The 27,912-nt window shown below is 38.7% G+C and overlaps 1 protein-coding gene across 1 annotated transcript; it reads right to left on the bottom strand.

Moving 5' to 3' along the window:
- Window positions 48–13,759, bottom strand: LOC102189655 (C-type lectin domain family 2 member D11). Its single transcript, XM_005680865.3, has 5 exons — window positions 13,307–13,759; window positions 8,638–8,799; window positions 3,616–3,791; window positions 2,941–3,047; window positions 48–1,485 (listed from the first exon to the last, which is right to left on the bottom strand). The coding sequence occupies exons 1-5, from the start codon at window positions 13,356–13,358 to the stop codon at window positions 1,365–1,367; spliced, it is 618 nt and encodes a 205-aa protein (XP_005680922.1). The 5' UTR covers window positions 13,359–13,759; the 3' UTR covers window positions 48–1,364.

The following is a 27,912-nucleotide window of genomic DNA, read 5'->3' as shown; positions in this document are numbered from 1 at the left end:
CCAATAAAGGGTAAAAGATTGGTATATAAAATACCAAAATCAAAATATTGGTTTATAGGGATAACATTTATTTAGCACACTGTAACTTATAACATAAACACTGAGAATTGAAGTGTATGAAGCATTTTTTCAGTGTTTCTAATGTTTTAAAATATAGAGTCTATAATAAATATTATTCTTAGTTAATTTTTGGGGGGAGGGGTTGCTTGGATCTTATTGGCAGCATGAGGAATCTATATGGGTTGTGGTATGTGGAATCCTGTTTTTTTTTTTCCTTGCCAGTTTCTGTGATGTCTTTCTTTCTTCTTTCCTGCTTTTTGTGGTAAGATTTTTTTTTTAATTGGAGTAAAATCTCACATGCATCAACCAAAGATTCTACATGCTGTACAGCTGATACACTTTGTTATAGAGCATGTGGAATTTTTAGTTGCTGCAAGTGGGAACTTTTGGCTGAGACAAGCCTGGGGAATCTTATAGTTTAAGCATGCAGGATCCAGTTCCCTGATCAGGGATCAAACCTAGGCCTCCTGCATTGGGAGCAGAGTCTTAGCCACTGGACAACCAGGTAAGTCCCTAGTCTTGGGAGTTTTAAAAATTACCCTATATATGTGTCTTTTTTTTTTTTTAAATTTAATGAATTAGTTAATTTTGGGCTGCACTGGGTCTTCCTTGTTTTGCGCTTTATCTAATTGCAGAGAGTGAGGGCTATTCTTCACAGCAGTGCATGGGCTTCTCATTGCAGTGACTTCTCATGTTGCAGAGGACAGATTCTTGGACACTTGGGCAACAATAGTTGCAGCTCATGGACTCTAGAATCCAGGCTCAGTATTGTGGCACATGGGCTTAGCTGTTCTGTGGCATGTGAAATCTTCCTGGACCAGTGATCGAACCCATGTTCCTTGAATTTGCAGGCAGATGCTTATCCACCGTGCCACCAGGGAAGTCCAAAACAATTTTCCCCATACATTTGTAACTGATCCAAGAGAATTTCAACTATGTTAACCAATTAATAACATCAGTGATTAAAATGATTTTGCCTGGCTTCAGTTATCATAGTTATTTTTATGGTCCCATGTGTGCAAAGAAAGTACTGTCTGTATATAAAAAGAGGCGTTTATTCATATTGACTGGCTTCAAAACATAAATATCAACTCATATTATATAACACTTATTTAATTTAGAACCGTGCTTTTCCAAATCCCTGTATCATTCAATTATAGCTTGTCTCCTTGCTGTTAACAACACTATAAATGAATGTTGGTGATATTTTTGGAAGAGCAAGAAATAGAGCAGCAACTGTTCATAATTTATAATGCATCTCTTGGAGATGGTGTGTGAAATTCCCTAAAAAGGACTTGAAGAATTTAAGGACATGGAGACATTATTTGTTTGCTGCAAATCCATTTTCTATCTGTATAACTTCTGGCACTGCTAACTCCAAGGTCATTCAGGTAGCCACAGGTTGCATCTCCTGTGATGGCAAACCTAAAACCAAGCACAAAAATGTTAAAAAAAAGCATAGGCTGGACATCTACATTCATTCCTCCTCTGTATGCTTCAGCACCCCCACTTCAGTTACTGTTAATGTGAACAAGAGCAAAGTGAAAATCTGTTGTTCATAAGTCTTCTGAGTAAATATATACCATTTCTGTATTTAGTTCCTTTTGTATTCTCAAAGTCTCTGCTGGAGTATGAGAAGATTATCACCATCCATCCCAAATCCAGCTATGTTGTTGACTAGGTATTTAACTAGTGCTTGCTGTGGTAGCCAAGTGAACTGTTGCCATGGATGGTGATAGACAAAAATTTCACATATTGAGATATAGGGATGTCATTCTGGTTTATATATTAATTTTATACTATTTAAAACAACCTGTTTGTGGCCTATCAAGCATATGTTATACTTCTGCTTTAATTATTAAAGAAAAGGATACATTGACCAGAAGTAAAAATGTCCATGTTGGAAATAAAGATTAAATGTCCCTCTTCTTGAGACATCAGTGCTGGTCTCCTTTGGTGCTAAGACTCCCTTCCCAGGTGCTAGGGCCATACTGATCCGCTGTGTATGTGCTGGTCTATTCTTTTTTTTTTTCCTAGGGGAAACCTCAAAGAAATGTAACCCCAACTTGTTTAATGTTCTCTGTTCTGACAAGATGTAAAACTGGGCTAGAAACCCTGTTTCTCTGGAGCAGTTTCTCTGAGTAATCTAGGAAATGGTCTAGTTTAGTCCTCAACTTGGTTGAAAAAACATTTTCTATTATTATTATTGATCATTTATTGATCTATTATTGATTATTTTCATTGCCAGTGGCCTTGAGTGAAGAATATTTTCAGTGCTCTCCTGACCTGTTTCATACATGTGTGAAAATAAAGTGTTTACTTACTAGTAAAATCTTAAAAGGGTTTAGTTTTGATTAAGGGAAGTGACTGTGCCCTTATATTCTATCTGCTCCAATGTAATGATTACATTCAAAACATCCCCACTGAAGCGCTCACAATCCAAGGAATGTTACTAAGTTCCTCCCAGAGATCATTTAGGGAGGATTCCCACTGGTTCCCTGACAACCTTCCTTTTAAGAATGAACTTAGCAAATGAAAGAGTGGACTGAGGATCTATGTATATCAATCCTTAGTGGCTTTCCAAGACTGTAGGACCCTCTTGTGCCTCAGCTGTTCTCTCTGCCTTTTAAGTAGGGAATTAGCACAGTTTAAGTCAGTGGGTAAAAGTGGAAGGACTACATCCAAAGTTATCGTCATGATAAAGGTTTCAACTGAAATCATATTAGTTTTTCCAAAGGTGTAACTAATAAATGGAAGAGCATACAAAGGATTTCTATTTCTTAATTCATAACCTTTATGATATTAAATTTATTTTCTCATAAACACAATTCATACCCAGAACCACACATAAATACAATAGAAGAAAGTCTATAAACTTACGAGGCATTATATTTAGAGTTGTCTGTCCATTTCCAAACATGATGTGATGATTCTCTATGAAGGCCAATCCAATGGTCAAAAGGGCCTTTGTATCTTATCAGGAAGTTCTATTATAAAACACAGAAAGTGAAAACATATGTCTCCTTCATTTTACCCTTGAGTCCTCTTCCCCTTGACCTTCTCTATTTAAATGGCAGCCTAAATAATTGATAAGTTTAGAATCTGGTGGGAGACTAGTCTCCAGTTCTCAGCTTAAGTCACTCAAATATCTCTGATCCTAAATTACATTAAAGTGACCACACATCCCAGCTTGACTGAGAAAGTTCCAGGTTATAACTGCAGCACCAACATATTATTAATATTGTCATTTTCATTCCCCCAAATGTCCTGATTTGGATGATAAATTACATGTTACCATATTTCTTTGTACAATGGGAACAATACTTTTAACTAAAGGTTAACTATGAGGATACAAGAGAGAATGTCCAAATTGTCTCACAGCGTTCCAGACAGAGAACATACTCAAGAAATATCAGGCACTAATATGCACTCCAGATCCCCAAGTCTGCCTGGAATGGGATCCTTCCTCTTCTTTCAGCTGTCACCCTATGCAGCCTATAGACTTCTCAGAGGCTAAATATTTAACAAAGAACATGATCCAAAAATATTTCTTACCAGCTCATCCTTAGTTTCAAACTGAGCAAGGACAGCTTCCAATGAAGTACAGAATGTCTGACTGAATGTCCAGTTCCTTGTGTCTTCAGAAAAATAAAAACATTTACTTCCAAATCCTATCCATCCTTTTAAGCAGGGGACATGCAGAACATGCGAGTCCAGCTCTCTCCTTTTCACTAGAAGTTGGACAAACACAGTGAATATAACAAATTTTCTCATCCCTTTCATCTATTTTTCCACTTTCCATCCTGAGGTCAGTCTTTTTCTCTTTACATATGTATGTATACACACATATATACACACATATGCATATATGTTGCACAGTATATATGTGTGAAAGTCACTTAGTCATGTCTGAATATGCAGTCCATGGAATTCTCCAGGCCATTGGCTCTTCCCAATCCAGGGACTGAAGCCAGGTCTGCTGCACTGCAGGCAGATTCTTTACCGTCTGAGCCACCAGGGAAATTCCAAAATGAGGGGTTTGAAGAAAAACATGATCTAATATCAACTAGACTCTTGTGCTTTTATAATTTTTGGAAATAGCATTTTGTTTTTCTTCACATCCAAACAGGAGCTACTTTCAATTGGTAGACAGATTTTTAGAAATGCCTTCCATGCCCAAATGTGTTTGCTTTTCCCAATAAATAGCTTTCCATTATATGTATTTTAGTATCATTTATTACATAATTTCCCTCATCATATTTTGCTTCCAGAAAGACATTCTCAAATGCCTGGCTATGTAATAAATACCCTCTATGGATGCTGCCCAATTCTCGGTTATTTGCAGAACTGCTGAGCTATAATGCATTGCCAACTAGTATTACTAATGCCTCTTAGTATGCTACTAGCCATAATGATTTATAAAGCACTAACTTCTAGTCAATATTTGGAAATTTGTTTGCATTTCACTGCTTCCCCAAACAACAGTCTTTTCTAAGATCATTTTCTTCTTTTGGTTTCTTGGAGAATGCAATATTGAGATATGTGATCATTTGCTGAGTGCAAGCTAGTGGTAGCTGCTTTCCCTAAATGATTTTATTATATCGAGAATTGCCTTGGAACAAAATGTACTGCAGAAACTAATATATGAATAAATGCATATATATTTTATATGGTGAACTTTTACCCAAGGTCAGTCTTGAAGTATGTATTGTACATTCAATTGTTGCCTCCTGGAGTCATCACTAACAGTCTTATTTCAGGTACAAAAGCCATCAGTACAAAAAAATAGTCTTATCTCAGGTACAAAATATGATCTTCAAGAAGAGAATCTGTGTACCTCACTTCCCAGGGGTCCATGCCCACTAATTGTTATAAAGAAATCAATTTCTGTAGCATTTAATTTCTGTAGTACTCTTTCCAAGCATCATACGGTTTTCCCTTTCCCCGCAGCCTCTTTATATCAGTCCTTCTTACTCTTGACAAAAGAAAGGTAAATTCCTTACCTTTCCTAGATTTTACTATGCTACATTTCTTTTATTTTTTTAATTTTAAAATCATTAATTCTTACATGCATTCCCAAACATGAACCCCCCTCCCACCTCCCTCCCCATAACATCTCTCTGGGTCATCCCCATGCACCAGCCCCAAGCATGCTGTATCCTGCATCAGACATAGACTGGCGATTCGATTCTTACATGATAGTATACATGTTAGAATGCCATTCTCCCAAATCATCCCACCCTCTCCCTCTCCCTCTGAGTCCAAAAGTCCGTTATACACATCTGTGTCTTTTTTGCTTTCTTTATGCTACATTTCTTAAGGGTATAAAACCTTCTGGTTGACAAAATATAGCATAGTTCAAATACTGATTCTAGTACCAAAAATATGATATAGGGTTTCCAGAAGTTTTTTGTTTCATGTGAATTTCTGTCAAATATGTGTAAAAATATATGGGCCCTGATTAGATACTCTGTAACCAGCAAGATGTTTTTGGTTCATAATCTCGCTTTTCCTCCCTTAGCCAACCTAATAGGAAGTACTGTTGACTCAACTTTCAGAATAAACAGATTCTGATACCCTGTCCCACCTCCACTGTTATCACCAGGGCCAAGCCACTGTCCTATCTGGTGTGGTGCTGGAGGCCAGCGTGAGGAACTCTGCTCATGGCAAAGGTCATGAGGAAGGAGGCTTGGCATATGCAAAGGTGTGATCAAGCCTCAGGAAACCCCCTGTTCCCGAGCATCTACCCCCAAAACCAGAGTCTATCTACTTTACTGTTTCATGCTCTTGCCTACATCTCTGACTTTATAGGGGGCTGTTTCCCACCAGTTCTCTTGGAGAAGGAGTAAACATGCAGCTCCAAGTCAATAAAAATTCCTGGGCATGACAAGAGTGTTTCAGCTTACGGACTCCTCTGAAGGTTATCTAGCTCGCCTGTATATGTTCATCCCCCCACATGTGATTGTTTACAGCCTCCCAATCTGAGTGGCATGAGATGTTTCAGACTTACTAAAGGCAAATTCTTTGGGGAAATTGTCAGTATAGTGGTTGGTTAGGAATTATATTGGTGAAGGGTTTTTCATTTGTTGTGTCAATAACTGCTGCTAATTCCCTGCTCTGGGTGGGACAAGGATGTCTCAGGTCAAACCTCTCTGCTGACAGACTAGCTTGTGTGACAGGATTATCCATACTCCTGCCACTACGCACATGATTGTTTACTACCTCTCAACCATAAACAGCACAGAGAGTTTTGGACTATTTTGAGAGTCTTAATTAGCATAGGGCTTTTCTCATTGTTGGATCAATGATTGCCACCAGGCCTCCATATCCTTAGGTACCTGGGAATATATTAATCAATGTATTTGGAATATAGAAAAGGAAATAAAGTAGTTTTTGATGTTAGCAATACTAGACTTTTTGAGTTAATGAATTTTCTTTTTTGTAATAGATCGCTGTACTTTGTTATAAATCACTGTGTCCTTGCTATGTAAAAATGTAACTTTATCACTATCTTAAGACTAAATAGATCTTAAGGGGAACATTGGTGAAAGGATTTTCATTTGTTGGGCTGATGTTTGCTGCTAAATCTCCATATTCCCTACCCTTATAATGAATATAACTAGCATATAGGAGAAATAAATATTAACCTTTAAGCATATAGGAGAAATAAGTATTAACCTTTAAGATTAATCATGTTAACCTTGGGTTAAATAAATTCCTTTCTTGATTGTAACTCACTACACCCTCACCCTATAGGAATGCAACTTTATTTGGAGGTGGTGCCTGGTTTAAGAAAAAACACCCTTGGAAAAACTAAGTCTTTTGGTTATCAGAAAGAAAGGGTCATAAAATGTCAGCAGGTCTCATGGCCAGAAGATGATGTAAAACCCCTAAGACCTTTTTTTTTTTATACATTTATGTGAAGCACCTGATTTTGATAAAGGTCAGGACTGCTGACCCCCGTGTGACTCTGTATTCATCCCTATGTGTAACAAAAGGTATATAAGCAAACCCCAAAATAAAGAAATCGGATCAGTTTCTGGAAAGACTGATTCCCTCATGTCATTCTTTTCTGCTCCCCATTTTTTGGCTGAATTCCCATCTGGAGCATGGGTGCTTGCCATGTCTACTTACTTGCCCTAGTTTTCAAGCCCAGGCGAGAAGGAGCCCAAGGAGGGGCACCTTCCGATATTCAAGTGGCACCGGTGGCCCAAAGTAGATGGTGCAAATTCCTTGTCTTGGAATTTTATTGGTATCCCATGTAAACCAAGTTATTCAGCCTCTTTTTCTCTCCTACTATTTTCTGGCCAAATTCCCATCTGGTACATGGGTACCCACCAAGCCTATTAATTTTGCCTGGGCTTCTAAGATTGGACTGGGGAGGGGGCCTCAGTGCCTCCTCTCCTTCGGGAGAATGGGAAGACGCCTGTGGCCTACATAGGTGGTGATTGGTATTCCATGTGAACCAAGTTATTCAGCCTCTTTTTCTCTGCTAATTTTCTAATCCCTCTCTATCTGTAATTAAATAAGTTATTTCTAAGGACGCCAGCTCTGTCCCCACCTTCGAATTCCCTGGATCCACCGGGGCTGGACCCCAGCAGTGTGGATTTCAACAGCTTTGTCCTAGTAGCTGTTCCTATGTCTAAATTTTCTTCTAACAATCTGTTCTCAATGTAATAGTCAAAATGATTATTCTACAATGAAATTCTCAGATCATGACATTCCTCTCCTACAAGTTTTCTTTTCTAGTTCCTCCCCATTGCACTCAGAACAAAATCCAAAATCTTTAACTGACTCATAATGCTGTGACCCCCAGCCCATTACTCTTCTTCCTCCTCACCTTGCTTCAGCTGAAGAAGCCTCCTTGCTGTTTCTCAAACCTATCAGGAGATTCCTCCTTTCATTCTACTTGTCCCCACCATCTGGAATGCTTTCCTTACATAGCCAATGGCTCCTTCATCTCCTTCAATAGTTTGCTGAAAAGTCATCCTCTCAAGAAGGCTTGCCCTAGACACTTGCACTCCTTGAATGAATGAGTGAAAGTTGCTCAGTCATGTCCGACTCTTTGCGACCCCAAGAACTATACAGTCCACGGAATTCTCCAGGTCAGAATACTGGAGAGGGTAGCAGTTCTCTTCTCCAGGGGATCTTCCCAACCCAGGGATCGAACCCAGGTCTCCCACCCTGCAGGCGGATTCTTTACCAGCTGAGCCACAGGGAAGCCCAAGAATACTGGAGTGGGTAGCCTATCCCTTTTCCAGCAGATCTTCCCTACCCAGGAATTGAACAGGGGTCTCCTGCATTGCAGGTGGATTCTTCACCACCTAAGCTACCAGGAAAGCCCCTTGTACTCCTTACCCTGTTACTTTTAATTATAGTATCTGTGTCTTCCTGATAGAATAGGAGTTCACTGGCATGGGGATTTGTGTGTGTGTGTGTTTGTGCATGTTTTGTTCATGGTATACCATACCTCAAGCACTTCACACAGTGCCTGGTTCATAATGGAGCTCAATAAACATTTATTGACTATATAAAAGTGCAAAGAACATTATAAAGTTTAGAGAACACACAACTTACCTGGGAAAAGAGGATAAAATAGCATTAGATTTGCAGCTAGAGATGCAATGAAGATGAAACGATAAAACTTGGCAGAAGTTACAAAAGATATAATTGCTAGGCGTATCCTTTGGAGTATTCGTCCCGATTGGCTCAGCAGATAAAGAATTTGGAGTAATTTACCTGTAAATGTAAATGTCAGAATCTCAATCTCATGGACATATTAGGAAGAAAAACTTGACTTGATTTAACAAAGAATCAACCTGTAAAGTCAGCTGTACCTCATCTCTCCTATTGCCAACTGTCTTCACAAGAGATCAAAGTCCACAAATGATGGCCATGACCCAAAGGGGACCAGAGTAAGAGAAACTGAGTTTTTTCCCCTAGAGAATCTTCCAGTAATTGGAAGAAGAGCTAGGGAAATAGTAAGAAACAAAAAGAGTAGAAATCAGGATGAAAAAAAATCCAGATTTACCTCCTTAAATGAGAAATCTGGTTAGAAGTACTGAGAAGAGCATTAGAAAATTAATCAATGTAATTCATCATATTAGCAGAATAAGAAAAGAGAAAGGATATGATCATCTCAATAAGTATAGACAAAATATGTGAAAAACATAATATTCATCCAAGATAACAAATTCCAACAAATTAGGAATTGAAGGACATAAACCGATACTTGTCATTTGCAGAAATAGTACAGCTAATATGATATTTAATGGTGAAAAAGTGAACCCCTTCCACCAAAGGTCATGAACAAGGAAAGGATGTCTGCTCTCACCAATCCAATTTAACATTTTACTAGAGGTTCCAACCAGTCCATTCTGAAGGAGATCAACCCTGGGATTTCCTTGGAAGGAATGATGCTAAAGCTGAAGCTCCAGTACATTGGCCACCTCATGCGAAGTGTTGACTCATTGGAAAAGACTCTGATGCTAGGAGGGATTGGGGGCAGGAGGAGAAGGGGACGACAGAGGATGAGATGGCTGGATGGCATCACGGACTCGATGAACGTGAGTCTGAGTGAACTCCGGGAGATGGTGATGGACAGGGATGCCTGGCATGCTGCGATTCATGGGGTCGCAAAGAGTCGGACACGACTGAGCGACTGAACTGAACTGAAATCTATTAGTGCTAATGAGGCAAGAAAAGTAAATAAAAGGCATAAAGATTAGAAAGAAGTCAAAGTGTTTCTAGAAGTCACATCCACTCACCTCCAAGTAGAAATATCAATTTGAAAATTATCAGCACATAAAAATACCTTCCCTAGAGCCAAGGATTCCAGGCACACCTACTCCCTGCCTCATCCCAGCTCCTTGTACTCCACCAATTCCAGGCAGATAATGCAGCCTCAGAGAGCTTCCACCCAGCGCTTCCTGTGGGCTCCTAGGAGCCCAGGCACCTGTCTCCCCCCCTGCACTTGCCAACTCCAGCAGTTCCAGGTGGGGCTCCTGTGACACTTGGCTCCTGATGAACTCTTCAGGACCAGGCTCCCAAAACCCTTCCCTCAGGCCTAGGCAATCCAGAAAAGAGAGAGAGCCATTCCCCTTGGGAAAAGCGGGGGAGGGTAAAGCACCACCTGACTTCACTACACATCCCAGATCTGCTTTCCCCAGCATCACATTAGGCTTGACTCTGCAGCCTTACGTAACTCCCTGCAGGCTCCCACAAACCCAGGACCCCTCACCCCAGTGCTTGCCAGCTCCAGTGACCCAAGAGACACCAGGCTCCTGGCAGGCTCCTGGGAACCCAGGCCTCCTTTCACCCCAAGGACTTCTGGCAAAGAATATGGCCCTGAATGTGGTGGAGAACAGTGGGCAGGCCCTGGAGATCAGACTCAGACTTTGCTTTGTGTCTACCGTCTCTTTATCGCCCTGCAAATGTTTATTCACCCAACTTCCCCTTTTTTCACGTCCATGTCAATGACATTCTGCCCCTCTGCAACCCAAGCCACCACCCCCAACATCTTTTGTCTTTAGCTGGAGATGGTATTTCATGTGAGGTTTTTGGCCATTTTGATCAGCTGCTCAGATTTCCTGAATCTGTCCCATGTATATTTGTTAGCCAACTTTTCTTTTATTTTCTCCTGTTATCTATGTCAAATCAATTGAATTCTTAAACCAACCAGAAAAGCAAAGGAAAATTTCTTCTCACTCTCCTATGGTTTGTCTCTTCTTGTCTCCCTCTAAATTTAAATGCCTTATATTATACTCAAAAAAAATAAAAATAAAAAAAAATAAAAAAACCCACCAATTTATTAATTTGAAAAATAGTGTTAGGGATTATCTCACAGAAGAACAGAGAAATGAACCATAATACTGGTCTATTGGTTTTAACTTTAGTTTTATGTTCTAGAAAACCTAGTTAACTTACAAGAACAGTTTAAATTAAAAAAAAAAAATGGCTTTCATACTTGCACTGCTCAAATAGTTTCAGCTACATAAGCCCTTGGCTTAGCTAGTAAACATTAAATATCTTCAAGAACTTTCTTTTTGATTAAGCGTGAATCCTGTGTTTTAGGAAATTCAATATCGTCTTGTCCTTGATTAAAAAAAAAAAAAAATTCAGAGAAAGGGAGAAGGAAAGAAAGATGGAAATGCACGTTTTTACCAGGAAATAGATGTTCAGTAAAAGGTATTCTTTCTGCTGGGCTGAAGTACAAACATGCATGAGCTATACTCTTTCTCTTTCTAATCAAATTTCTTATAAACTAAAAATCTTAAAGGATTTTCTGGTGGATGGCTTTAGCATCCTATTCCCAAACCCACACATTTGTTTTCTAAATTATAAAGTAGGATATTTATATCAATATCCCCAGTTTGGGGGCAACGTTTTTTTTAGTCAATAATTATTCATGGTTTTATTAAACAAAAGTCTCTTTAGGGAACAGGAGAAGGAAATGGTAACCCACTCCAGTGTTCTTGCCTGGAGAATCCCAGGGAAGGGGGAGCCTGGTGGGCTGCCGTCTATGGGGTCGCATAGGTTCGGACACGACTGAAATGACTTAGCAGCAGCAGCAGCAGCAGCAGCAGCAGCAAGAAATTAATTCTCAGCTAATATCAACTGGGGAGAGTAGAAGGAGGTTATAATTATTTTTTGTAATGCAGGGATGTTGATAATAACAACATTAACCATATAAATATTATATTTCAACAAATGCTTTTAATAATCAATCACTATGTTGTATTAATACTGATGCTCTCACTAAATCAAAACTGTTATACTTATGGCTGATTCATGTTGATTTTTGGCAGAAATCAACACAATATTTTAAAGCAATTATCCTTTGAAAAATAAATAAATTTTAAAAAATTGTTTGACTAAAATGGTTAAGTTTAAAAGATGCTCATATTTTTTATGTTCACTACTGAAAATCTCTGGTAAGACACGTTATATAAACTACTTTGGCATCATACTCTAAACAGGATGACATAAAGCTTGGCCATAAAAATCCACTGGAATCAAAGGAATAGAGAAAGAGAGAGAGAGAGAACACAGAAGTATAGCAGACCCCGAGACATAAAGGGGAAGAGAAACAGAGAGGGAGAGACAAGAGAAAATTATCTGGACACAAAATGGGCCTCAATAGATTTTAGCTGAAACATTTAATGATCTCACTGAAAAATCACATTTACCCTTTACCCCAAAAGGAAGCTTTGCAGGGCATTTTTGTGACCAAGGGAAGGAAAGTATACTTTTGTATTTACTTAGAATTATTTTGAATAAAATTGACTTTTATTCCTATTTCTTTCAGAAAAAGTGACAGTATCATTCAAGGCCCAGGTGAAAAGTAACTTCACAATAATGCCATCACCAACTCCCTGCTGCTGCTGCTGCTGCTGCTGCTGCTGCTGCTGCGTCGCTTCAGTTGTGAACGACTCTGTGCGACCCCAGAGACGGCAGCCCACCAGGCTCCCCCGTCCCTGGGATTCTCCAGGCAAGAACATTGGAGTGGGCCACCAACTCCCTAAGTTTCATTAAATATCTTCTCACACTAACCACATCAAGTTATAGTAACTCATTTGTCTGTCCCTGAGATGATGAAGCCCTGAAATCAGGGTCTAAATGTAGTTTATCTTTGTAGCTCTGTGTCTAACAAATAACAGGCTCTAAACATGTGATTACTTGATTCAATCACACTACAGCATAGGTGTCATAGTTAATTTTTTAAAGCATATATATGTATTTATTCTTTTAAAAATTCTTTTTTCATTTGGATTGTTACATAATATTGAACACAGCTCCCTGTGCTATACAGTAGTTTTGGGCAACTTTTACAACTAGTATATATATTACCAAATGTTGGTGTTTGTTTAACATTACTCTGAGATATAATCATCGGTTATTTAATATCATAATGTGACTTGCCAGAGTGCAAATTGCCAGCAACCTGGGGAAAATATAAAGACTAATAAAATAAACCCAAAGAGCATTTTTCTATTAACTTCCTGTAACGTAATTCATGTGAAATATTTAAATAACATAAACAGTAGCATAATAACTGACATAACACTTACCTGCCCTCTCAGCCACCTCTAGACCTTCAAACCATCTCTCCTTCTACAGAGGTGAATTGTGAGGTACTGATATTCCTGAAGTGCAATTTCTATCTTGTCAGTAGTCAGTGGAATAAGTATTATTTCCCTCCCCAGCCCCCATTTTACTTTGTCAAAGTTTATCAATTTTCACTTACCAGATCGCCCCTCTTCCACGTTTTCTCCAGAGGTAGGGTTTCTCTGAAACATTTTCTCTCTGTCGCCATCACAGTAATGTCTCTATTTAATCAAGAGCATATCACACTGTTTCATAAGTAGTTGCAAAACAGGAAGTCAGAAGTGAAAGCAGTAAACTCCCATCCAGTAAGTGAGCTGCAACAAGATAAGTCAAGTTCACAAGAGCTTTAGATTTATAAAATGCAAAGTGCTTTTAACTTAAAAAATCTACTCCACAAATTTCTTTTCCCTGTCAAAATGGAATAACATGGACCAGATTTATTTTCCTGCCTGAATCAACTAAAAAGATTAAATAAAATGTGCAGAAAAAAATTCCTTTCCATCACTGGGTACCAATCAATGAAAGGCAGTGATCCTTTGGTGAGAATTGCAATTGCTTCAGTTTACTTCACAGACACAGATTTGTTAGTCACTCAGTCAGTTCAGATGCTTAGTCATGTCTGACTGTTTGTGACCGCATGAACTCCAGCACACCAGGCCTCCCTGTCCATCACTAACTCCCAGAGTTAACCCAAACTCATGTCCATTGAGTAGGTGATGCCATCTAACCATCTCATCCTCTGTCGTCCCCTTCTCCTCCTGCCTTCCATCTTTCCCAACATCAGGGTCTTTTCAAAAGAGTCAGTTCTTCACATCAGGTGGCCAAAATATTGGAGTTTCAGCTTCAACATCAGTCCTTCCAATGAACATCCAGGACTGATCTCCTTTAGGATGCACTGGTTGGATCTCCTTGCAGTCCATGGGACTCTCAAGAGTCTGCTCCAACACCACAGTTCAAAAGCATCAATTCTTCAGCTCTCAGCTTTCTTCACAGTCCAACTCTCACATCCATATATGACCACTGGAAAAACCATAGCCTTGACTAGATGGACCTTTGTTGACAAAGTAATGTTTCTGCTTTTTAATATGCTGTCTAGGTTGGTCATAACTTTCCTTCCAAGGAGTAACTGTCTTTTAATTTCATGGCTGCAATCCCCATCTGCAGTGATTTTGGAGACCCCCTCCCCCCCAAATAAAGTCAGCTACTGTTTCCACTGTTTCCCCATCTATTTGCCATGAAGTGATGAGACCGGATGCCATGATCTGATGTTGAGCTTTAAAAAGGTTACCATATCTGGAAAAAAAAAAAAAAAAAAGAAAAGGTTACTGTATCTGGTTGAATTCACAGAATCACTGAATAAAATAGCTGAGATTTGTACACAAATTTGTTTCTGTGCTACAGTCCTTTTTAACCTAAAGTTATACTGCCTCCCAGTGGTATAAACTTATATTCACAGGCACCTGTAAATAAATAGTTACATATTTCCATTCTTATGCATTTGGAAATACTGAAGATCTATTTACTTGTTTACTAGCAAAGTAATTTTTCCTGCATACCAGGGATGCTCTTTTTTTAATATTTACATCTCTTTGAATCTGTATAATTTTACGCTTAAGACACACAATAAGAAGTTACTTATATGAAATTTAACGTATATAGTGTATATGTTGTCCAAGTCATTATATCCTCAGTTCAGTTCAGTTCAGTCGCTCAGTCGTGTCCAGCGCTTTGAGACTCCATGAATTGCACCACGCCAGGCCTCCCTGCCCATCACCAACTCCTGGAGTTTACTCAGACTCACGTACATCAAGCCGGTGATGCAATCCAGCCATCTTATCCTCTGTCGTCCCCTTCTTCTGCCCCCAATCCCTCCCAGCATCAGAGTCTTTTCCAATGAGTCAACACGTCGCATGAGGTGGCCAAAGTACTGGATTTCAGCTTTAGCATCATTCCTTCCAAAGAAATCGCAGCGCTGATCTCCTTCAGAATGGACTGGTTGGCTCTCCTTGCAGTCCAAGGGACTCTCAAGAGTCTTCTCCAACACCACAGTTCAAAAGCATCAATTCTTTGGCGCTCAGCTTTCTTCACAGTCCAACTCTCACATCCATACATGACTACTGGAAAAACCATAGCCTTGGCTAGATGGACGTTTGTTGGCAAAGTAATGTCTCTGCTTTTCAATATGCTATGTAGGTTGGTCATAATTTCCTTCCAAGGAGTAAGCATCTTTTAATTTCATGGCTGCAATCACCATCTGCAGTGATTTTGGAGTACCCCAAAATAAAGTCTGACACTGTTTCCCCATCTATTTCCCATAAAGTGATGGGACCAGATGCCATGATCTTCATTTTCTGAATGTTAAGCTTTAAGTCAACTTTTTCACTCTCCTTTTTCACTTTCATCAAGAGGCTTTTTAGGTCCTTTTCACTTTCTGCCATAAGGGTGGTGTCATCTGCATATCTGAGGTTATTGATATTTCTCCTGGCAATCTTCATTCCAGCTGTGCTTCTTCCACCCCAGCGTTTCTCATGATGTACTGTGCATATAAGTTAAATAAGCAGGGTGACAATATACAGCCTTGATGTACTCCTTTTACTATTTGGAACCAGTCTGTTGTTCCATGTCCAGTTCTAATTGTTGCTTCCTGACCTGCATAGAGGTTTCTTAAGAGGCAGGTCAGGTGGTCTGGTATTCCCATCTCTCTCAGAATTTTCCACAGTTTGTTGTGATCCACACAGTCAAAGGCTTTGGCATAGTCAATAAAGCAGAAATAGATGTTTTTCTGGAACTCTTTTGCTTTTTTGATGATCCAGCGGATGTTGGCAATTTGATCTCTGGGTCCTCTGCCTTTTCTAAAACCAGCTTGAACATCAGAAGTCCACGGTTCACATATTGCTGAAGCCTGGCTTGGAGAATTTTAAGCATTACTTTACTAGCGTGTGAGATGAGTGTAATTGTGTGGTAGTTTGAGCATTCTTTGGCATTGCCTTTCTTTGGGATTGGAATGAAAACTGACCTTTTCCTGTCCTGTGGCCACTGCTGAGTTTTCCAAATTTGCTGGCATATTGAGTGCAGCACTTTCACAGCTTCATCTTTCAGGATTTTAAATAGCTCTACTGGAATTCCATCAGCTCCACTAGCTTTGTTCGTAGTGATGCTTTCTAAGGCCCACTTGACTTCACATTCTAAGTTGTCCGGCTCTAGATGAGTGATCACACCATTGTGATTATCCGGGTCATGAAGGTCCTTTTTGTACAGTTCTTCTGTGTATTCTGGCCATCTCTTCTTAATTTCTTCTGCTTCTGTTAGGTCCATACCATTTCTGTCCTTATGGAGCCCATCTTTGCATGAAATGCTCCCTTGATATCTCTAATTTTCATGAAGAATCTCTAGTCTTTCCCATTCTGTTCTTTTCCTCAATGTCTTTGCATTGATCGTTGAAGAAGGCTTTCTTATCTCTTCTTGCTATTCCTTGGAACTGCTTTCAGATGCTTATATCTTTCCTTTTCTCCTTGGCTTTCCGTTTCTCTTCTTTTCACAGCTATTTGTAAGGCTTTCCCAGACAGCCATTTTGCTTTTTTGCATTTCTTTTCCATGGGGATGGTCTTCATCCCTGTTTGCTGTACAATGTCACGAACCTCATTCCATAGTTCATTAGGCACTCTATCAGATCTAGGCCCATAAATCTATTTCTCACTTCCACTGTATAATCATAAGGGATTTGATTTAAGTCATACCTGAATAGTCTAGTGGTTTTTCCTGCTTTCTTCAATTTCAGTCTGAATTTGGTAATAAGGAGTTCATGATCTGAGCCACAGTCAGGTCCTGGTCTTGTTTTTGCTGACTGTATAGAGCTTCTCCATCTTTTGCTGCAGAGAATATAATCAATCTGATTTCGGTGTTGACCATCTGGTGATGTCCATGGGTAGAGTCTTCTCTTGTGTTGTTGGAAGAGGGTGTTTGCTATGACCAGTGCATTACCTTGGAAAAACTCTATTAGCCTTTGCCCTGCTTCATTCCGCATTCCAAAGCAAAATTTGCCTGTTACTCCAGGTGTTTCTTGACTTCCTACTTTTGCGTTCCAGTCCCCTATAATGAAAAGGACATCTTTTTTGGGTGGTAGTTCTAAAAGGTCTTGTAGGTCTTCATAGAGCTGTTCAACTTCAGCTTCTTCAGCGTTACTGGTTGGGGCATAGACTTAGATTACTGTGATATTGAATGGTTTGCCTTGGAGATGAACAGAGATCATTCTGTCATTTTTGAAATTGCATCCAAGGACTGCATTTTGGACTCTTTTGTTGACCATGATGGCTACTCCATTTCTTCAGAGGGATTCCTGCCCACAGTAGTAGATATAATGGTCATCTGAGTTAAATTCACCCATTCCAGTCCATTTTAGTTCGCCGATTCCTAGAATGTCGACGTTCACTCTTGCCATCTCCTGTTTGACCACTTCCAATTTGCCTTGATTCATGGAACTGACATTCCAGGTTCCTATGCAATATTGCTCTTTATAGCACTGGACCTTGCTTCTATCACCAGTCACATCCACAGCTGGGTATTGTTTTTGCTTTGGCTCTATCTCTTCATTCTTTCTGGAGTTATTTCTCCACTGACCTCCAGTAGCATATTGGGCACCTACTGACCTGGGGAGTTCCTCTTTTGGTATCCTATCATTTTGCCTTTTCATACTGTTCATGGGGTTCTCAAGGCAAGAATACTGAAGTGGCTTGCCATTCCCTTCTCCAGTGGACCACATTCTGTCAGACCTCTCTACTTTGACCCGCCCGTCTTGGGTTGCCCGTCTTGGCTTAGTTTCATTGAGTTAGACAAGGCTGTCGTTCCTAGTGTGACTAGATTGACTAGATCTAACTTCTGTGATTATGGTTTCAGTGTGTCTGCCTTCTGATGCCCTCTTGCAACACCTACCATCTTTCTTGGGTTTCTCTTACCTTGGGTGTGGGGTATCTCTTCACAGCTGCTCCAGCAAAGCACAGCCGCTGCTCCTTACCTTGGATGAGGGGTATCTCCTCCCGCCGCCCTTCCTGACCTTCAGCATGGGATGGCTCCTCTAGGCTCTCCTGCGCCCGACAGCCACGGGGTTGTTCATTCCTCCCAGCCGCCGCCCCTGGTCTTGGGCGTGGGATTGCTCCTCCCAGTCACCGCTCTGGCCTCGGGCACGGGGTATCTCCTCCCGGCCGTCACCCCTGACCTCAGATGTGGGATATCTCCTCTTGGCCATTCCTGCGCCATCGCAGCCTGGCACTCTAGGCCGCTGTCTCTGACCTCAGACATGGGGTGGCTCTCGGCCGCACTGAGTGTGTCACCACCGCCTGCACTGAGTGAAGTAAAAGTCACTCTGTCATGTCTGACTCTTTGTGGCCCCATGGACTATATAGTCCATGGAATTCTCTAGGACAGAATACTGTAGTGTGTTGGCTTTCCCTTCTACAGGGCTCTTCCCAACCCAGGGATTCAATCCAGGTCTCCTGCATTGCAGGCGGATTCTTTACCGGCTGAGCCACAAGGGAAGCCTTTAGAACTGCTGTGCAATAGGATAGTCATTAATCACATTTGAGTATTAAAATTTAAATCAATTATAATTAAATAAAAATTTTAAATCTAGCCATATTTCAAGTGCTCACCAGCTCCAGGTGGCTAGTGGCTACAATTGTGGCTGCACTGATGTGGAATATTTCCACCACTGTAGAAAGTTGACTCAAAGGTGCTGACCTAGAATAAAAATAATAGCTTTCTTCCAGATGTTGAGCAAAAGGAACTCCAGCTAACTTGCTTTTAAACAATGAACCATATATAGCTCAATACATTTTATAGTAATTAGAAACATTAGCTGCCTTCAGTATGTGTGCTTGTGAAATGTATAGACGTTAAGATCCAAGTGAAGAAAGACTGTGCAATGAATCTGTGGGATTAATATTTTTCATAGTTTTCTTTCACCATCTTTTGATGTCCAAAGACTCTGTAGTACTGTGTGTGTGTGTGTTAGTCGCTCAGTCCTGACACCTCTGCAATCCCACAGACTGTTAAGATCCAAGTGAAGCAAGACTGTACAATGACTTTGTAGGATTAGGAATTTTCAGAATTTTCTTTCACTATCTTTGATATCCAAAGATTCTGTAGTATTTCTTCTTTTTTATTTCTAATATTATTGATATGTGTCTTCTCTCTGTTTTCCTCAGTTCACTTGAGGTTTATGAATTTCATTTATTTATTCTGAAGAACCAGCTTTGTTTTATGGAGGCTTATCAACTTTATTGATCTTTTTCAAGGAGCCACCTTTCAATTTCATTGATCGTCCCTATTGATATCTACTGTTTAATTTCATTTCTTTTCACTTTGCATTTCCCTTCTTTTTCTAGTTTACTATGGCTAAAGCTTAAATATTTGTTTTTAGATATTTATTCTTTTTGAATATATGCATTCAATGTAGCAAACTTTCCTCTAAACACTTATTTTACTCTATGTCACAAATTCTGAAGTTATATTTTCATTTAGTTAAAAATATTTTCAAAAGTTTCTTGAAATGTCCTCTTTGACTCATATTGTTTAGAAATGTTGTTAAATCTCCTGTATTTAGGATTTTCTAGTTATATTTCTATGTAGCCATCTGCTAGTTTAATTCCACTATGGCCTGAGCGCATACATTATCTGATTTCTATTCTTTTAAATTTTTAAGCTATAATTTTTCTGAATGTGGTCTAACATGGCAAATATTCAACATAACCTCAAGACAAATGTATATTCTGCTGTCATTAAATAAAGTAGCTTATATATGTCAATTATTTTATATACAATTGGTTGATGGTGCTGTTAGCACAACTGTGTTGTGATTTTCTGCTAGATAGGTCTGCCCATTTCTGACAGAGGGTTACAGAAGTCTTCAGCTATAATAGTGAATTCACCTGTCTCTCCTAGCAGTTCTATCAGGTTCTACCTTACATCTTGACACTGTTGTTAGGTTCATATACAGAAGAACTGTCTTCTTGGAGAATTAATTGTTTTATGGTTATGTAATGTCCTTCTTTCTCCCTGATAAGTTTTCTTGTTTAGAAGTTTCTCTGTGTGAAATTAATATAGTGTAGCTACTCCAGCTTTCTTTTGATTAGTATTCAAAAGGAATATCTTTCTCCATCCATTTCCTTTTTTTTTCTACATATATATTGATCTTTAAAGCGGATTTTTTGCAGAAAATACAAAATTGCATCTTGTTTTTGTTTCACTCTGACAATTTCTTTTAGCTGATATATTTAAACCATTGACATGAAGATGATTATTTAAAAAGATGAATTAATGTCTGACATGTATGTAAATGTTTTCTATTTGTTGCTATTGTTCTTTGTTTCCATTTTGTCTTCTACTTCTTCAGCCTTATGTAGTTTTAGCTGGGCAGCTTAGATTATTGCATTTTCTCTCCTATCTTGTATCCATTGCACTTCTTTCTTTTAAAAAAAATCTTTTTAGTGATTGCCCTGATGCTTGTAACACAAAATTACAACTAGCTCAAATATGTGTTCAACTAATACTGTAAACCTCAAAAGAGTAGTGCAATATCTTATAATAACAAAATAATCCTAATTATACTCTTGTCCCTTACATCGTTACTGCCATTCATTCCACTTATGCATAAACTACAAGAACCTAATCAGTCATTATTCTGAACAAGCTGTTACCAGTGTGATCAATTAAGAATAGGAAAGATACATTTTAAATTTTCTCATTTATTCCTCAAAGTAGATCCTAGTTTCTGACTTGTATCACTTTCCTTACCTCTTTCTATTCTTTCCTTATTTTAACATTCTTACAAGGAAAGTCTCCTGGCTACAAATTCCCTGAAGGTTTTTATTCTGGAAAAAATCTTTATTTCCCCTTCACTTTGAAGGGGATTTCAGAGAATATAGAATTCTAGGTTGGTAATTTTTTTTTCTCTCAACAATTTGAACATTTCACTACACTCTGCTTGTTTACCTGGCTTCTTAGATAACAAAAGGTGGCAAGGTAACTTTTTTTCTTCTTGCTTCTTTCCAAACTTTTTCTCAATTTTTGTTTGACTTTCTGCAATTTGACTATGATATACCCAGATGTATTTGCTGGAGGTGTGTGTGTGTGTGTGCGCGCGTGCACAGATTTATGCTGCTTGGTTTTCTCCAAGCTTCCTACATCTGTGCTTTAGTGTCTGATATTAATTTGGGGTAAATTCTCAGTCACTGTTTCTTAAAATATTGCTTCTACTTCTTTCTTCTCCTTTTGGTGTCCCCTTTATATGTTGTACTTTTTGTAGTTACCCCACAATTCTTGGAGATTGTTTTGGGTTTTCTTTTCTTTCTTTTCAGTTGTTTTCTTTTAACTTTTCAGTTTTGGATGTTTCTGTTTCTCTTTCCTAAACTCAGAGAGTCTCTCCTTAGTCTAATCTTTTAATGAGACCATCAGACACTCCTTACCTTTGTAAGTGTTTTTGATTCTCTGACGTTTATTTTTCCTTTCTTATAATTTCTATGTTCTCCTTACACTACCGATTTATTCTTCATGGTGTCCATATTTTGCATTGGAGTCCTTAGCATGTCAGTCATAGTTTTAAAAAAGTTTCCAGTGTGATGATTACAATATTTCTGCCATATCTAAGCTCTGATACTTTTCAAACTGTGCTTAACTTTTTGTTTTTGTTTCCTGTGCTTAATCATGTATGACAGTGCCATGGGCTATAGCCTACCAGGCTCCTGTACCCATGGAAGTTTTCCGGCAAGAATACTGGAGCAGGGTGCCATTGCCTACCTCAGGGGATCTTCCCCACCCAGGGATTAAACCTGCATCTCTTGCATCTCCTACACTGGCAGGGGGATTCTTTACCACTAGCACCACCTGGGTGACTGAAAACTGTGTTTTAAAAAACATATTTGATCTTTACCTCTGATTCCTGGCAAGGAGCTTCAAATATCATTATAATTTTTTTCCATTTCTTAAGTCATAGAAGAAATAACTTTGTTATGGTAGTGATCACTCATTGTGAAGGTTCTGTACAGTTTCAAGGGAGTGTCTGGACACCAGAAAAACCACCACCATGTGACTAGAGAGTAGCAAATCCCTGCACCTCCCCTGTCGATAGACACATGAGCTGGGCTGACTACACCCGACTCTAATGTACCAAAGACACTGAGACCTAAACTCTTCACAGCAGAACATTGCCCACATTCCGCACTTGCAAGAAATATCCAAATAACACTACAAGGGCTCTGAAAACTGAACTGGAACCAGAGCCAACAGAAGGCCTGAACCTAGCCAAAGTGATTGTCTGCTCAAACCAAAAATTTGGATATATTCCAGACATTTAAACAAAGAGTCTCCTAACAAAATATTTATTAAAAATGTCCAGAAGACAATCCAAAACTATTCAGCATATTAGTAGCCATGAGAATTTGGACTTGCATGGGGAAAGGCAATCAACAGAAGCTGTGCTGACGTGACACAGATGTTGGAATTACCTAGAAAATATTTCAAGCAGCTATTATAAAGATACTCAAAATACCAAAGGAATGAAGAAATAAATGAAGTCATTTAACAAGAATTAGAAATCACCTTTTTCCTCCTCTGAATTGCCTTCTATCTAAATTGACTGCTACTTTTATCAAGGATAAGGAAAATTTTCCATCCTAAATTATAACACCGCAATTTTCTCCAACAGGTAAAAGTCACTTTTTTCACTTAATAAGTCATCAAACAAAATCTTAACACGTGATTTTTAATTTCAATCTCATATATATGTATGTATATGTATATGTTCACATACACACACACATATATATAAACACACACATTTTTCTTTTTATACGGCTTCTAATGGAAGATATTTTATTTGAATGTTCTCTTAAATTTTTATCTGGAATTGTTCACTTTTTTAAATTGGTAAATTTTTTTTACTTGCCTTTTAATATTTTCTATCCTGTGAGCCTCCCTGATAAGTTTCATACTTTATTTCATAATAATAATATGCTGCATCTGTGTAACACTTTACAGTATGTATTTTTCCCAGTAAAATTAATCATTCTATTGTCAGTCATAAGCTTTACCTGTTTCCATTCTCTTGTCTCTTTCTCTTAATATTTCCTTTCCATTACCTGTGAGAACAAGAATTTCCATATCTGCTTATTTCTATACAAATTATAAACACATTTAAAATTTTATAAATTATAGCATTCTTTCAAGGTCTCTCATCCTTGAAACCTGTACCTGTGAACCACTTTCCCTGTGTAGATACTAGAGTCTTATCAGTAGCATTATTTTATTACCTCAGTCCTCACCCTCATTCCTTACAGCCCAAATTCTTACCTCTTTTCGCAATCCACACAGTTGGAAAACATCTTTCTCTACCATATTTATATCATGCATTTTACCTCCAGCTCTTATTAGAGAACTAAGACCAGAGGCAACCGTTTGAGGCCGGAACTTCCTGAGTAACTGAAAAAGTTAAGCTAAGCTAATTTGGGTAGTGAAATAGTCACACAATGAACCATACATTTTCAGTCAGAAGGCCACTTGCCACAAACACACACAGAAGATTGGGCTTTGTATGAATGTTTAAAAAGACAAGGAAGCTATTTCATGAATAATACTTTAATTGCAAGACAATGGATTTCAAACCAATCACCATGATAAGTCCAGTTACGACGTCAGCTTGCAAATATATTACACAGTTATTGACTCTATTCCCTGCACTGTACGTTTCATACTTACAACTCATTTATTTTGTAACTGGAGGTTTTGGTTTCTCACTCTTCCTCTTTCTTTCTCTCTGCTCCCCCCGACTCCTTCCTGGCAAACACATATTTGTTCTTTGCATCTATAACTATATATACACAGTATAAAAATGTTGAACTGCTATATTGTACATTTGAAGTTAATTTTATAAATCTACTATTCTTTAGTAAGGAAGAAAAGGAAATAGTCCTCAAGAGGACATGGGAGTTATTTACTGAAGCAAGTTCACTGGATACAGCAATAAAGACAGGAGTGACATGGTGAGGGCTGCTTTTACTCACTTTTGTCGAGTGATAGACAAAACTAGATTTGACTGGACTGAAATGCTGAGAGAATGTATTTTCCTTAAAATACATTTCCTGAAAGAAGCAGTGGACATTCTAGGTTATGCTTGTATCTGAAAAAGATGAGACATAGAAATGAAAAGAAGCTGATATTGATAATGGTGCCGAAACTCTGACTGTGTTCTCTGGTGCCGTATAGAAACATAGAGACAGGTTTTGGGCGAAGTAGAAAAGAGTAACTTTTATTGTGCTGCCAGGCAAAGGGGAACACAGAGGGCTAATGCACTCAAGACTGCGTGACCCACCCGGGAGTGGGCTAGTGAGCAGTTTTACAGTGTTCAAGGAGCAATGTGTGACCAACTCATAGACAATTTTTGGATTGGTTGGCATCAAGGTGAAGTTTCAAGCATCATCAATTTTCCGGTTTCAATCAGTCTAGAGTCTATGTTTCCATGGTCAGCAGGTTTTCATTTGGAACTGGTCTGCTTCTTGTAAAAATAACTTAGCAATGTGTGTCATGCTTTAATATATCTCAGAGAAATAGGAGTTCAGTGAATCTGCTATGGGGTTGAATTCTAATCTAAATTGTTACCAGTTCCCCAGCCCAATAGCTAGTCTTTGTTTCTACATCTTCACATTTCTCTCTTCAACGAGGGGTGCTGGGAAAACTGGTCAACTACATGTAAAAGAGTGACATTAGAACACTTTCTAACACCACACACAAAAATAAACACAAAATGGATGAAAGACCTAAATGTAAGACAAAAAACTATAAAACTCTTAGAGGAAAACATGGGTAGAATATTCTTCAACATAAATCACAGCAAGATCTTCTATGACCCACCTCCCAGAGTAATGGAGATAAAAACAAAAAATAAACTAATGGGACCTAATTAAACTTAAAAGCTTTGGAACAACAAAGGAAACTATAAGCAAGGTGGAAAGACAGCCCTCATGAAACAACCGATAAAAAACCAATCATTGATTCTCGAGTCAGTCTTTTACTTTAAAAACAAGGACCCAGGAGTTTGTACAGTTTCAGAAATGAATTGTATTAATGCTACTGCTGCCATAACAAAGTGCCATGCACTGCATGATTTAAAACACCAGGAACTGATTGTCTCACAGTACTACAGCCTGGAAGGCCCAACATCAATATGTCCTCTGGGTCACGCTCTCTCAGACTGTTCTAGGAGACAGTCCTTTCTTGCCTCTTCCTGTTTCTGGTAATGGCTGGCCATACCTAGTACTCTTTGACTTATAGGTACATCATTTCAGTCACATGGCTGTCTTTTCCCTTTGTCTTCACGTTGTCTTCGCTTTGTTAAGAGTTTTGTCTGACTCCAAATTTCCTCTTCTTATAACACCACTGGTGCTAAAGATCTTGAGGCCTATGGTAGTTACGTCTTCACTATTACATTCAGCCCAGGCCTAATTTCCAAATAAGGTCACAGTCTGAGGTCCTGAGCATTAGAATGTCAACACAACATTTTAGGCTCCTAGTTCAACCTCATAAGATACAGGAAGAGGAAATTTCTTGAGCCTACACACAATATACATAACTCCGATGGTAAAGCATCTGCCTACAATGTGGGAGACCCTGGTTCGACCCCTGGATCAGGAAGATCCCCTGGAGAAGGAAATGGCAATGCACTCCAGTATTCTTGCCTTGAAAATCCCATGGACCGATGAGCCTGATAGGCTATAGTCCATGGGGTCACAAAGAGTCAGACACAACTGAAGGACTTTATTTTCACTTCTCAGAAGTTTACAAAATTCATTCTATCCCATGGGATAGATTGTGTAGTTTTTCATATTAAATATTCATAGATATTACATAAATTAAGTTACCCTCAACTGCAAAGACCCTGTGTAATTATTGATTACTGCTTATTTGGTCTTGCAAAGGTTCCCCCTGGGTCTGAGATCCAGGGCAAACATGTATGGTAGGGTCTTTCTTTCAACAAACACTTTGTGTAAAGTTCCGCGCATCACAGAACTCATGAGCTCATGAAGAGCATTATTATTTAGCAAAAAATCTTCAGAATAGTGGGAGAAGGGAATTGGTTATGCACTGGCTTATCCAGTGAGGATACATTCAGATTGTTTACAGTGTTCAGATGTTATTTCTTCCTGTTCAGGGCACATGTGCTCAGTTGCTCAGTTATGTCCGACTCTTCGCAACCCTGTGGACTGAAGCACACCAAGTTCCTCTGTCCATGGGATTCTCCAGTATGGCAAAACCAATACAATATTGTAAAGTAAACAGTGTAGAGATTCCTTAAAAAAACTGGAAATAGAATTGCCTTATGACCCAGCAATCCCACTGCTGGGCATATACACTAAGGAAACCAGAATTGAAAGAGACACGTGTACCCCAATGTTCATCGCAGCACTGTTTATAATAGCCAGGACATGGAAACAACCTAGATGTCCATCAGCAGATGAATGGATAAGAAAGCTGGAGTACATATATACAATGGAATATTACTCAGCCATTAAAAAGAATACATTTGAATCAGTTCTAATGATGTGGATGAAACCAGAGCCGATTATACAGAGTGAAGTAAGGCAGAAAGAAAACACCAATACAGTATACTAACACATATATATGGAATTTAGAAAGATGGTAATGATAACCCTGTATGCAAGACAGCAAAAAAGACACAGATGTATAGAACAGACTTTTGGGCCTTGTGGGAGAGGGAGAGGGTAAGATGATTTGTGAAAATGGCATTGAAACATGTATACTATCATGTAAGAAATGAATTGCCAGGCTAGGTTCAATACAGGATACAGGATGCTTTGGGCTGGTGCACTGGGATGACCCAGAGAGATGATATGGGGAGGGTGGTGGGAGGGGACTTCAGGATTGGGAACTCATGTACACACATGGCAGATTCACGTCAATGTATGGCAAAACCAATACAGTATTGTAAAGTAAAAAAAAAAAAAAAAAGGGAATAATAATATCTACCCTTTGGGATACTTGGAGAATAAATGAGATAATATATGTAAAATGGCACAATGTTGATAAATAGTGATCCCCTGATAAATGATTGCTGGTATTATCTTCTCATAAAAAAAAAAATAAAGAAACCTAATAACAAATTATCTGGGTAAATTAAAGGACCAGTGTGCTCTTGCAAAGGTATTTCTCTATTAACTCATATAAGAATTTGAAACAAAGGAAATGCTTACATAGAGATGGTCACTCAGACATCATTCATAATGGAGAAAAATGGTGGAAGAGAAAACCTAAAGATAGCCAGTAAAATTGGAATGTAATTTATAGCACATCCACATGATAGATTATGTAAACATTTAATAGTATATTTATAAAATAAAATAATAAAGATAAAAATGACCCAAAAAATATTGTAAAGTAATTAGGCTCCAATTAAAATAAATAAATTTAAATAAAAAATTTTTAAAAATAAAATACTGTATAAAATAAACAAAAGAAAAAAAGAGAATATAGGAGTGAGTTGCTATTTCCTTCTCCAGAGGATCTTTCCGACCCAGGGTTTGAACCTGTGTCTCCTGCAAATCTTGGATTGTCAGGTGGATTCTTTTTCCACTGAGCCACCTAGGAAACCCCTTTCCTACTGAGAGCCAGGGATAATATCAGACTTCGTTACTGTCAAATGTGTCTTTTCTAATTTTGTTTCTCATATCAGGAGAAAATGAG

This window comes from Capra hircus, chromosome 5, assembly GCF_001704415.2.
Source record: "Capra hircus breed San Clemente chromosome 5, ASM170441v1, whole genome shotgun sequence".
Taxonomy (NCBI): Eukaryota; Metazoa; Chordata; class Mammalia; order Artiodactyla; family Bovidae; genus Capra; species Capra hircus.
This window is presented reverse-complemented; position numbering and strand designations above follow the sequence as displayed.